This window comes from Cebus imitator, unplaced genomic scaffold (genome assembly GCF_001604975.1).
Source record: "Cebus imitator isolate Cc_AM_T3 unplaced genomic scaffold, Cebus_imitator-1.0 Scaffold82, whole genome shotgun sequence".
In the NCBI taxonomy this organism is placed as follows: domain Eukaryota; kingdom Metazoa; phylum Chordata; class Mammalia; order Primates; family Cebidae; genus Cebus; species Cebus imitator.
The window spans coordinates 6,307,030-6,320,173 of NW_016107397.1; the positions used below are offsets into that span (position 1 = coordinate 6,307,030).

Here is a 13,144-nt window from a genome sequence, read left to right on the forward strand (position 1 = left end):
AATCCCAGCTACTTCAGGAGGCTGAGGCAGAAGAATTGCCTGAACCCAGGAGGCGGAGGTTGCGGTGAGCCGAGATCGCACCATTGCACTCCAGCCTGGGCAACAAGAGTGAAACTCCGTCTCAAAAAAAAAAAGAATAATTGAAAATGTATTGGCTCACGCCTGTAATCCAGCACTCTGGGAGGCTGAGGCAAACAGATCAGTTAAGGTCAGCAGTTTGAGACAAGCCTGGCCGTAATGGCAAACCCCATCTCTACTAAAAATACAAAAAATTAGCTGGGCATGGAGGCAGGCACCTGTAATCCCTGCTACCCAGGAGGCTGAGATGGGAAAGTCACTTGAACCCAGGAGGCAGAGGTTGCAGTGAGCTGAGATTACACCACTGCACTCCAGCCTGGGAGAGAGAAAAAGACTCTGTCTCAAAATTTAAAAAAATTAAAAAGAAATAAAGATGTAGATAATGATTTAATTATACGAACAGTATTTATAATTTCCAAAAACTAAAAACAACTTATATTTTGAAAAATTTAAAAATTAAAATATCAAAGTATAACCATGCATTGGAATATAATTCACCTATTAAAATCGCATTTCTGATTAATTTTTAATAACATGGAAAAGAAAGCATTCACATCTAAGGACAAAGAGCAGAATACAAAATTATTTCCTCATCTCAAAGAATAAGAGAGTGAGGGGGAGAGAGAGAGGAGAGAAGGTATTTCTTAGGGTATGTGCATATGTATTTCTAAGTACCTAGAAAAAATAGTGAATGTCAATAAACCAGAACTTCAACAATCAGAAAATTCTATATGAAATGAATTATTTCTGAAATTAGGAAGAACATTTAGTCTACTTTCTCCCTTGGTTGACATAAAAAAAGTTACATTGTCCCAATAATACAATTAACATAGTTTCAAGTAGAAAGTGGGAACTCTGTTTAAAAAAATAAAATTACCTCAGGGCACAGTGGCTCATGCCTGTAATCCTAGCACTTTGGGAGGCTGAGGCGGACGAATCACCAGGTCAGGAGTTTCAGACCAGCATGGCCAACTTGGTGAAACCCTATCTCTACTCAAAATACAAAAAATTAGCTGGGCATGGTGGCGAGTGCCTGAAATCCCAGCTACTCAGGAGGATGAGGCAGAGGAATCACTTGAACCCGGGAGGCAGAGGTTGCAGTGAGCTGAGATTCATGCCACTGCACGCCAGCCTGGGGGGCCGTGCAAGACTCCATCTCCAAAAAAAAAAAAAAAATTACATGGCCCTAAATTGTTATCTCATTCCAATCATAGCAGAGCTTTATAATTTCATTTTCTTCTTTGAGGCATTAGTCACTAGTTGTACTGAAATGCCAGTGGAACTCACCTGCATCAACAGAAATGTTAAGAACAACAAATGGATACTGATTTCGATTATACATGTGGTAGACCTCATTCACAAGTCTGGAGACCTGCACAAAATACAAAGAATAAAAAAGAATAAACAAGAAATGTTCCTGGCCCCCAACATTCTAACAACATGCTATTCTAACCAACCAGCATGTTCTTAGAAAGGGATACTTTTTTTTTCTTTGGACACAAGGTCTCGCCTTATCACAGGCTAGAGTGCAGTGCAGCAATCACGGCTCACTGCAGTCTCAACTTCCTAGGCTCAAGTGATCCTCCTGCCTCAGCCTCCAGAGTACCTGGATTACAGGCACATGCCACCATGACTGGCTAATTTTTATATTTTTAGTAGAGATAGAGACACGGTTTCACCACATTGGTAAGGCTGGTCTTGAATTCCTGACCTCTGTTGATCCACCCACCTCAGTCTCTCAAAGTGTTAGGATTACAGGAGTGAGCCACCATGCCTGGCCTAAGGATACTTTTCTTTTTTTTTTTTTTTTGAGATGGAGTTTCACTCTTATTGCCCAGGCTGGAGTGCAATGGCACAATCTGAGCTCACTGCAACCTCTACCTTCCGAGTTCAAGCAATTCTCTTGCCTCAGCCTCCAGAGTAGCTGGGATTACAGGCATGCACCACCACACCTGGCTAATTTTGTATTTTTGGTAAAGACAGGGTTTCTCCATACTGGTCAGGTTGGTCTCGAACTCCCAATCTCAGGTGATCCACCTGCCTCAGCCTCTCAAAGTGCTGGTATTTGATTATTGGCGTGAGCCACTACATGTGGCTAGGATACATTTTTTAACAGCTTTTACTGAGCTATGACTGACATGGAATAAACTACACATATTTAAAGTGTGCAATTTAATAAGTTTTGACATATATACACAAATATCTGTGAAACTATCCCCACAATCAAGATAAAGAATATATCCATCACCAAAAGTTTCTTCACACCCCTCAAAGTGATATTTCTAATCATGGATTCCTAAAACTAAATCTTTTTCCAACCTAAAGTCACTCTACAGGAAATTTTAGTGAAATGCAGGCACAGCTTAAATGTTCATAAAACACATTCAATGTACATAGAAACATATTTATGACATATGTCATTAGAAATAAACCAAAATATCACATTGTTGTAATTAATAATTATTAATCACAATATAGGCTACAAAATTTAGAAATTGAACCACATCTGGCAGATTACAAGTGAACTCTAAACTCTTATTGAAAAACAGAAAATAGGCCGGGCATGGTGGCTCACACCTGTAATCCCAGCACTTTGGGAGGCTAAGGCGAGTGGATCACGAGGTCAAGAGTTTAGACCAGCCTGGCCAACATAGTGAAACCCTGTCTCTACTAAAAATACAAAAATTAGCTGGGCATGGTGGTTCACGCCTGTAGTCCCAGCTACTCAGGAGGCTGAGACAGGAGAATCACTTGAACCTGGGAGGCAGAGGTTGCAGTGAGCCAAGATCATGCCACTACACTCCAGCCTGGGTGACAGAGTAAGACTCCATCTCAGAAAAAAAAAAAAAAAGAAAACCAGAAAATATTACTGAGGTATAATGTTGTGTTGCTAAACTGCAAACTCGAAAAACCCATGTAACCAAATCAAAATGATCAGTTTAAATTTGAGGCAGAAGTAATCCAACCCCTCTCTTTCCTAGGAAAGTAGAAAGAAGAAAGAGAAAATACAGAAACCCATAAAAAATATAGAAACCATGTAATCAGTCTATACTGAAAGATGACACAGAATGTTATAAAATGTTTAATTTATTTAAATAACTATAGTTTTTATAATAATAAATATACTGGTAATTAATATGTGTTTATATATTTATGTATATATAAAAACAACACATAAAATGTATATATACACATAAGAACACACATATATGAAATTTTAAAAAGTGTACACAGATAAATGCTCCTTGCCTTATGATAGGGTTATGTGCTGATAAACCCATAAACTATTATTTTATGTCAAAAATGCATTTGTGATAACCTAAGCTACTGAATGTCCTATCTTAGCCTTGCCTCAGAACACTTATATTAGTCTATAGGTAGGCAAAATAAAACACCTATTTTATAATAAAATGTTGAATATCTTCTGTAATTTATTGAACACTATACTGAAAAACAATGGTTACGCAGGTACTTAAAGTACAGTATCTATTGCACGAATAACTTGCACAATATGGTAAAGTAGTAGAAAAATCTTTTTTTTCTTTTTTTTTTTTTTTGAGACTCACTCCTCCATCACCCAGGCTTAAGTCAGGTAGCTTGATCTCTGCTCACTGCAACCTCCACCTGCCAGGTACAAGCAATTCTCCTGCCTCAGTCTCCCCAGCAGTTGGGTTTACAGGCATACACTATCATTCCCAGCTAATTTTTATATTTTTAGTAGAGGCAGGGTTTCACTGTGTTGGCCAGGCTGGTCTTGATCTCCTGACCTTAGGTGATCCACCCACCTCAGCCTCCCAAAGTGCTGGGATTACATGTGTGAGCTACCACGCCTGGTATCTTAATTTTTTTTTTTTTTAGATGGAGTCCTCTGGCTCTGTTGCCCGGGCTGGAGTGCAGTGGCACGATCTCCACTCACTGCACCTTCTGCCTCCCGGTCTCAAGCGATTCTCCTACCTCAGCCTCCAGAGTAGCTGGGACTACAGGCACACACCACCACACCCAGCTAATTTTTGCATTTTCCTTTTTTTTTTTTGAGATGGAGTTTCACTCTTGCTACCCAGGCTGGAGTATAACGGCGCGATCTCGGCTCACTGCAACCTCCGCCTCCTGGGTTCAGGCAATTCTCCTGCCTCAACCTCCTGAGTAGCTGGGATTACAGGCTTGCACCTCCACACCCAGCTAATTTTTGTATTTTTAGTAGAGACAGAATTTCATCATGTTGGCCAGGCTAGTCTTGAGTTTCCGGTCTCAAGCAATCCACTCGCCTCAACCTCCCAAAGTGCTGGGATTACAGGCATGAGCTACTGCGCCCAGCCAGAAAAATCTTCAGTTGAAACCACTTAAGTTGGGGACCAGCTGTAGTAGACTTCTGTAAATGCCCAAAATAAGATAATGTGACAGCCACGTTGCTCAAAGTCCCAAATTCCATGTAAACTGCCTATATCAGAAAAAAAAGTTGTCAATGAAAAGTCAAAGGCATAAAGAATCAAAGAATACAAACTTTTAAATACCTTTGCTGGGTCACAAGGCCGCCGATTGATAAAGAAAAACTGTCGGTCTGTTGAACTCCTTCCAGCTCCATGTGCACATTGTGAAATGAAACCTGAGATACTTTTCAATAGTAATACGGTAAGGGCAGAATTCCAGAGTGAAAAGAATTAGAAATACAATCACATGGCACATTCTTAAAGTGAAACGACAACAAAACACCAGGTGACATGCTGATAAGTATCACTATTGCAGTTCATGGGTACCTATGCTCCAAATCTTTATGCATCATCAAAGAACGAGACCTTCTGTAACGCTCTAGAGCTCCTACAGTCAACCAATGCACCACAGGTGATGCAGTGGGTCCAAAACTGATGTGTTGCAGCTCTCTTATCACCTTCCTGATAAATCCTTGGCCTCCGTAAGAGGAGTGGGTCTCATTCAAATGCATTCTCAGAACCCCGATACTGCCAACCCGGTTTATCAGTAAAGTCTAACCACCTGTGCTCAGGATTTTGCCCATACTCCCTCCCCTTTCAAAATCTCCTGGATAGCAAACTTATATCTCATGTCTTGGTAAAGTGCTTGTTTCACATGAGATCCACCCCAGGGATACTGGCATTTCCAGAAGAACACCACCTTCACATAAAGACATAAAGCTCCATGTTTACAATTTCAGCTATAAGCCAAAAGCAAGTGGTGGAAGAATAAGAAATATAGATCTAAAAACAAACAAACAAACAAAAAACAAAGAGATCTTAGGCTGGGCACAGTGGTTCATCCCTGTAATCCCGGCACTTGGGGAAGCTGAGGCAGGCAGATCACCTGAGGTAAGGAGTTCGAGACCAGCCTGGGCAACATGAGGTAAAACCTCATCTCCACTAAAAATACAAAAAAAAAATTAGCCACGTATGGTGTGCACACTTGTAATCTCAGCTACTCTGAAGGCTGAGGCAGGAGAATTGCTTGAACCCAAAAGGCGGAGGTTGCAGTGAACCAACATCACATGCCACTGCACTCTAGCCTGGGCAACAGAGTGAGACATTGTCTCAAAATAAAGAAAAGAAAGAAGAAATACAGATCTTAACAGGACCAATCCTATTTATGGAAGTGTCTATTTTCTTATACTAAAGTAATGATGCTGAACTGCCTTCACTAGATGCCAGAAAAGTCAAAATCATTTAAAATTATAAAACAATTTAAAAGCTAGTCTAACTAAACAGAACCTTAAAGACGACTAACTCAACAGGAAACCACCTGAAATGTACCAGTTACCCAGAACATGGTGAATTAAGTAACTGAGTCCTTTGCATAAATCATCTTTCTTAGCAATAGCACTGCTCACAGTTTTATAAAAGACATAAACAATTACTAGCCCTGGACAGGCATGATGGCTCACGTCTATAATCCCAGCACTTTGGGACACCAAGGTGAGCAGGTCATCTGAGGTCAGGAGTTCGAGACCAGCCTGGCCAACACGGTGAAACCCCATCTCTACTAAAAATACAAAATTAGCCAGGCGTGATGGTGCATGCCTGTAATCCCAGCTACTCAGGGACTGAGGCAGGAGAAATGCTTGAACTGGGGAGGCAGAGGTTACAGTGAGCCAAGATTGTGCCATTGCACTCCAGCCCAGGCAACAGAGCAAGGCTCCATCTCTTTTTAAAAAAAAAAAAAAAAAAAAAAAAAAAAAAAAAACCCCAGAACCTAAAGTACAATAAAAAAGAAAAAGAAAAAGAAAAAGAAACGATTACCCCTAAAATCACTATCTTAAAAAAAATAAAACTCTCAAGATAAAACGTTCAATTGTAATTCTCTTGCCAGCAATCTACTTACTAAAACAGATTATGCAGAGCATCTGAACAGCTCAAACCATACTCTTCACACACGGAGTCACTAGGGGGCAGCTGAACAAAAGGAATGAGACTTTGCAACTAAAAAGAAAAAAAAAAATTCACAGTTACCTCCTATAAAGACAGGCTGAACTTAACTTGTTTTCCTTCCTAGTCAAGCTACCCACCTTACAAGTGCAAAAAAATTCAAGGAATCCTTTTTTGGTTTTGATTTTTGAGACAGGGTCTCTCTCTCTCTTGCCCAGGCTGGAGTGCAGCGGCTCAATCACAGCTCACTGCAGTGTCAAACTCCTGGGTTCAAGCAATCCTCCTGCCTCAGCCTCCCGAGTGAGTAGCTGGGACTACAGGTGCACACCACCATACCTAGCTAATGCTTTTAATTTTTATTTTTGTAGAGATGGGGTCTCTTGCCTTGTTATACAGGCTGGTCTTAAATTCCAGGGCTCAAGTAATTCTCCCACCTCAAAATTGTTGGCCCAGTGGTTCAAACACATAATCCCAGCAGTCTTCTCCCAAAGTACTGGGTGTACATGCATGAGCCATCAGGACACCACTTTTGATTTTATGACATGAGAAAGATGAAATAAGTACCTACTTATTCATAACCCACACATTGCCCACAATAATTTATATTTTTTTCAGAGAGAGAGTGAAAAGACGCAATATATGACTGTCTCTGGAAGAATGAAAAACTTTCAGCTTTCAAACATTAATTTTTGTGATAGGCACTTTAAACAATGATTCTTAGTCTAGGTGCAATGGGTCATGCCTATAATCCCAGCATTTTGGGAGGCCGAGGCAGGTGGATCACTTGAGGTGAGGAGTTTGAGACCAGCCTGGCCAACATGGTAAAACCCCGTCTCTACTAAAAATACAAAAAATTAGGTGGGCCTGGTGGCATGTGCCTGTAATCCCAGCTACTCAAGAGGCTGAGGCAGGAGAATCACTTCAAACTGGGAGGCAGAGTTTGCAGTGAGCCGAGATGGCGCCACTACACTCCAGCCTGGTCAACAGAGCAAGACTCCATCTCAAAAAAAAAAAAAATCAATTCTTAAATTTTATTCTCCATTCTACTGGAAAGGACAATGGAAACCCACCCTAATCACTAGAGCAGTAAGAGGTGTTTAAGTAACCGGCCACCACTACCTGCTTCTGCCCAAACACAGAGCCGATATTTTCCTTTATGCTGGGGCTTCCACCTGTGCATACCACAGGCTGCCGTTTTCCTTGTCCAAGCTGATTGGTGCAACTGACACGGATGCCTGCTGAAATTATACAGTATGCATGTAAGATCTGGACCATTTTGGCATACTCCTGTTTAAAAAACATAAACACAATATTCTACATTACTTTCATATTACAGGAATTACACAGCTCAAGTTATTACAATCCAAAGCAAGGTTCTCACATCATCTCACAAATGAAGAGAAGTACTGTTGACAGAATGATCTGCAAAGAGGTATCTTCCTAGATTCTATGGAAAGCAATGCAGAGCTTTTGCCACCTGGTCTCAATCCTCTAACTTGCCAACGTGCTATGTGTCCTGGTAAAACAACTGAAAAATATAGCCTGTAATCCCAGCCACTCAGGAGGCTGAGGGCAGGAGAACTGCTTGAGACCCGGGTTCAAGACCAGCCTGGGCAACACAGCAAGACCCTGTCTCTACAAAAAATTCAAAAAAAACTAGCCAGGCATGGAGGTGCCTGCCTGTAGTCACAGCTACTCAGGAGGCTGAGGTAGGAGGATTGCCTGAGCCCAGGAGTTTGAGGCTGCAGTGAGTCATGATCACACCACTGGGCTCCAGCTTGGGTGACAGAGAAAGGCCCTATCTCTAAAAATGAAAATTAAAAAACTGAAACATACATTCTGTTTGACTTTATAATCTCTCCTTTTGAATTGTGTCTTTGTATAATAGAAAGACTGGCACAAGCATTTTGGTGTACAGAGATACAAAAATGTTCACTGAATCAATCTCTATGAAAAATCAGAAACAACCTAAACAAGCATCATCAAGGAGTTAATTAACTATGGTATACCCATATCGCAGCAGAATGACAAAAAATAAGGCAATATGCACTGACTGAAAAAGACAATCACAATATGCTAAGTAGAAGTCAGTTACAGGACCAGGCATGATGGTTCACGGCTATAATCCTAGCACTTTGGGAGGCTGAAGTGGGAGGGTGGCTTGAGCCCGGGAGTTTGAGGCCAGCCTAGGGAACACAGAAGGACCCATTTCTACAGAAAAATACAAAAATTGGCCGGGCATGGTAGCATGGGCTTGGAGTTGCAGCTACTTGGGAGGCTGAGGTGGGAGGATCCACTGAGCTTGGGAGATCAAGGCTGCAGTAAGCTGAGATTGTGCCAGTACATTCCAGCCTGGGTGAAAAAGCAAGACCCTATCTCAATTAAAACAAACAAAACAAAACAAAAAACAAAAAACAGCTGGGCGCAGTGGCTCATGCCTGTAATCCTAGCATTTTGGGAGGCCAAGGTGAGCAGATCACCTGAGGTTGGGAGTTCGAGACCAGCCTGACCATCATAATGAAACCCTGTCTCTACTAAAAATACAAAATTAGCCGGGCATGGTGGCGCATGCCTGTAATCCCAGCTACTCGGGAGGCTGAGGCAGAAGAATCACTTGAAACAGGGAAGTAGAGGTTGCAGCCTGGGCCACAAGAGCAAAACTCTGACTCAAAAAAAATAAAAATTTAAATTAAAAAAATTTTTTTTCAACCACATACAATTCTGTATTACTTGCCTGCTGTACATTCTATATTACTTGTTTTCATTATATTAATTTATGAATTTATCTTGAAAATTATTCCAACAGTTATAAACACATGAATTTAAAAGGAGTCTGAACAGATATACAAACTGTAAATGATGGTTATCTCTGACAAAAAGAAGTTCTACATTCCTATATTTTGCTAAGGCACTAATTTTTTTTTATTATAAGATGCAAAAAAAGGTAAGTTCTCTCTATTTTAAAAATTAAAATTTTTGAAAAAATGTAACAAAGTAAAAATTAGCAGCCAGGCGCAGTGGCTCATGCCTGTAATCCCACCACTTTGGGAGGCTGAGGCAGGCGGATCACTTAAGGTCAGGGGTTTAAGACCAGCCTGGCCAACATCGGGAAACACCCATCTCTACTAAAAATACAAAAATTAGCTGGGTGTGGTGGCAGGCACCTGTAATCCCAGCTACTTGGAGGGCTGAGGCAGGAGAATCACTTGAACCTGGGAGGCATAGATTGCAGTGAGCCAAGATTGCACCACTGCACTCCAGCCTGAAGGACAGAGTGAGAAGTCTCCGTTTAAAAAAAAAAGTTAAAATTAGCACCAATTGCTTTACAAGTAAAAAAAGTTTTAAGCAGCATATGTTTAGGTAACACTTTAGATTATAAAAAATACACGCACAAAATGAAAAAGCAAAAAGAAGGCAGCAAAAAAGTGCATGAGGTCTCACATCCAAGGATAACCGCTGAGAACATGAAAGTGTTGACTCTTCCAGCCTTCATACTATACACATTTAGGCCTGTTGTTTTGTTTTTATAAAACCGTAATCATACAATACAGTTTTTTTTTTATAATTCAGTTTTTTAATATGCTTTTTAAAGATAACAATTATACATTTAGCTGTTTCATTTGCATTCAAATTCATAAGGGTTACAATTACTCATTTCTCAGAAAATCAAGACAAATATTCTTATTAAAATAGAAGTATGTAAGGCCAGGCGCACTGGCTCACACCTGTAATCCTAGCACTTTGGGAGGCTGAGGTGGGCGGATAACCTGAGGTCAGCAGTTCAAGACCAGCCTGGCCAGCCCAGACAACATGGGGAAACCTCATCTCTACTGAAAATACAAAAATTAGCCAGGTGTGGTGGTGCATACCTGTAATCCCAACTACTTGGGAGGCTGAGGCAGGAGGATCGCCTGAATCTGGGAGGCAGTGAAAAGAGATCATGCCACTGCACTCCATCCTGGGGGACAAAGAGAGATTCTGTCTCTAAAAAATATAAAATAAATAAATATATATGTATATATATATTTTTCCAGACAGGGTACCACTCTGTCTCCCAGTCTGGAGTGCAGAGGTGACATCATAGTCCACTGCAGCCTTGAGTTCCTGGGCTCATGTGATCCTCCCACTTCAGCTTCCCAAGTAGCTGGAACTACAGGTACATGCCACCATGCCCAGTAAAATTTTTAATTTTTTTTTGTTTTTTTGAGACAAAGCCTTGCTCTGTCGCCAGGCTGGAGTATGGTGGCATGATCTCTGCTCACTGCAACCTCTGCCTCCTGGGTTCAAGCAATTCCCTGCCTCAGCCTCTCGAGTAGCTGGGACTACAGGCACAGGGCACCATGCCTGGCTAATTTTTTTATATTTTTGTAGAGACAGGGTTTTACAACATTGGCCAGGATGGTCTTGAACTCCTGACCTCACGATCCACCTGCCTCGGCCTTCCAAAGTGCTGGGATACAGGTGTGAGACACCGCGCCAGGCCTTTTAAAAATTTTTCATAGAGACAGGGACTCACTGTGTTGCCCAGGCTTAATCAAAAAGGAAAAACGTAAATCATCCTAAAATTAAGTCTTTAATGGAAAGACGAAAATAAAGCATTTTTCAATAAATTATGAGAAGAGAATCAACTGAAGAATAAACATCTTTAGTAAACCTTTTTCTCATGTATTGTAACCAATACTCTTGAAAACCAGGATTAATTTACTGTACCTTCTTAATATTCCTTTGAAATTCCTTATGGCGCACAGGTAATGTATAAAATAACTGCTGCACGCTGACTGTGGTCCCTCTGGGGCGGGGATAGGGGGTTTTCTGGATGATTTTCCCATTGTGATCAAACACCAGTCGAGTCCCAACCTTCACTGATGCATGGCAGGTAGAAATGGTGACATCACTGTGAGAGAATACCAGGGACGGTGGGTTCAGTTAGAGACCCATGATGCTGGACACTGACTACTCTTTTCTTCACTTGCTTTTCTCTCAAAACTTTCTTTAAAAGCTGATGATCCTCGAGGTGGGTGGATCACCTGAGGTCAGGAGTTCGAGACCATCCTGGCCAACATGGTAAAACCCCATCTCTACTAAAAATACAAAAATTAGCCGGGCGTGGTGGGGCAAATCTGTAATCCCAGCTACTCAGGAGGCAGAGGCAGGAGAATTGCTTGAACTTGGAACTCGGGGGGTGGGTGGGAGTTGCAGTGAGCTGGAATTGTGCCATTGCACTCCAGCCTAGGCAACAGACCAAGACTCCATCTCACAAAAATAAGGAAAGAAAAATAAAAAAGCTGATGATCTGAGATAATCAAGATCTAAACAGCTGTGGAGTCATCATAAAACCTAAGGTTTGGCATCTAAAAGACAGTGAGACGGAGAAAGCTAAACATGCTTTGTTTTGATAAAAGTTTTGATTTCATTTTTCAGCTTGAACTACAAAACAATAAATGATCTCAAGATTTATTTACTCACAAATAGAGATTTCTGTTTTGTTACTACTCTTGGAACAAAATTTTTAAAAATAATCCAAAAGATATTATAATTAAAATGTATATGTAGGGCAGTGTGTGGTGGTTCATGCCTGTAATCCCATCCTTTTGGGAGGCCGAGGTGGGCAGATCACTTGAGGCCAGGAGTTCAAGACCAGTCTAGCCAACAAGGCAAAACCCCGTCTCTACTAAAAATACAAAAATTAGCCAGGCGTGGTGGCGCACACCTATAGTCTCAGCTCCTCAGGAGGCTGAGGCACAAGAACCACTTGAACCTGGGAAGCAGAGACTGCAGTGAGGCAAGACTGTGCCACTGCACTCCAGCCTGGGAGACAGAGTAAGACTCTGTCAAAAAAAGAAATATATATATATGTAATTATTTACAAAAATTTAGAATCTATTATATAATTATATAGTGCTTTGGTGAAATGTTTCCCTAAAAGTTGATAATGAAAGCCAATGTAACTATCATTTATTATCTGTATGTTATGCTAAAATTGAGAAGTTACTGTTTTAATAAGGGAAAAAAAAATTTTTACAATACTATTTGCTTCATTTCATTCATTTATTGCTGACATTTCAGAAGTATTATGACTTAGATCGGCAGTGAGACAAAACAGAATTCAGAAGTTAGAAGCTGAGACACTGAGACACAGAACTGTAAACAGTAATGATTCGAATTACTTTTCAGAGAGGTTTTTTTAAATGGTCAAGTGAATGGATAAAAATATTGCATCACCTCAGTGCACAAAGTGAGCTCAGAGCTTCCCCCCGAAAGCCAAAAGTTTCAACCTGAGTTAGGTCAGCAAAGTCCTGAATCTTCGATGTGTAATGTTTCAGAGCTGAAAGAGAATATAAAGTAAGGACCATGGTATCTCAAGTGCTATAGCAATGAATATACATGCTATCTACCACAGTAACTGGCTTTAAAAAACTGTTTTTGTGTTTCCCAAGACGGTGCTACTAAAAATGCTGAGACATCTGGCCCAATTATTTTATAATAGGATTAGAAAAAGTCAACTTACTTAAGCCTTCGAAGTTTTCTTCTTCTACCCCACATCCATTGTCTGAAACTTCAATGAGATCCACTCCATAGTCCTTAAGCTTTAGATCTAAAAAGTTTAAAATATTTACATATTTCTTCAAGATTGACTCACGCTAAAAGTTTTTATACTGATATAATAACATACAGTGCTTTTTTTTTTTTTTTTTTTT

General features: G+C 40.6%; 1 protein-coding gene across 3 annotated transcripts in view; it reads right to left on the reverse strand.

Moving 5' to 3' along the window:
• PMS2 (PMS1 homolog 2, mismatch repair system component) overlaps positions 1-13,144 on the reverse strand; it is a 46,878-nt gene that overhangs the window by 27,777 nt on the left and 5,957 nt on the right. For all 3 annotated transcript variants that reach the window (XM_017533724.2, XM_017533727.2, XM_017533726.2), the window contains 7 exons: positions 12,955-13,041; positions 12,669-12,771; positions 11,157-11,340; positions 7,566-7,733; positions 6,403-6,500; positions 4,590-4,689; positions 1,366-1,450 (listed from right to left, as the gene is read on the reverse strand). In XM_017533724.2, the coding sequence (XP_017389213.1) occupies positions 1,366-1,450; positions 4,590-4,689; positions 6,403-6,500; positions 7,566-7,733; positions 11,157-11,340; positions 12,669-12,771; positions 12,955-13,041 (825 nt within the window). The remainder of the gene's footprint in view (positions 1-1,365; positions 1,451-4,589; positions 4,690-6,402; positions 6,501-7,565; positions 7,734-11,156; positions 11,341-12,668; positions 12,772-12,954; positions 13,042-13,144) is intronic.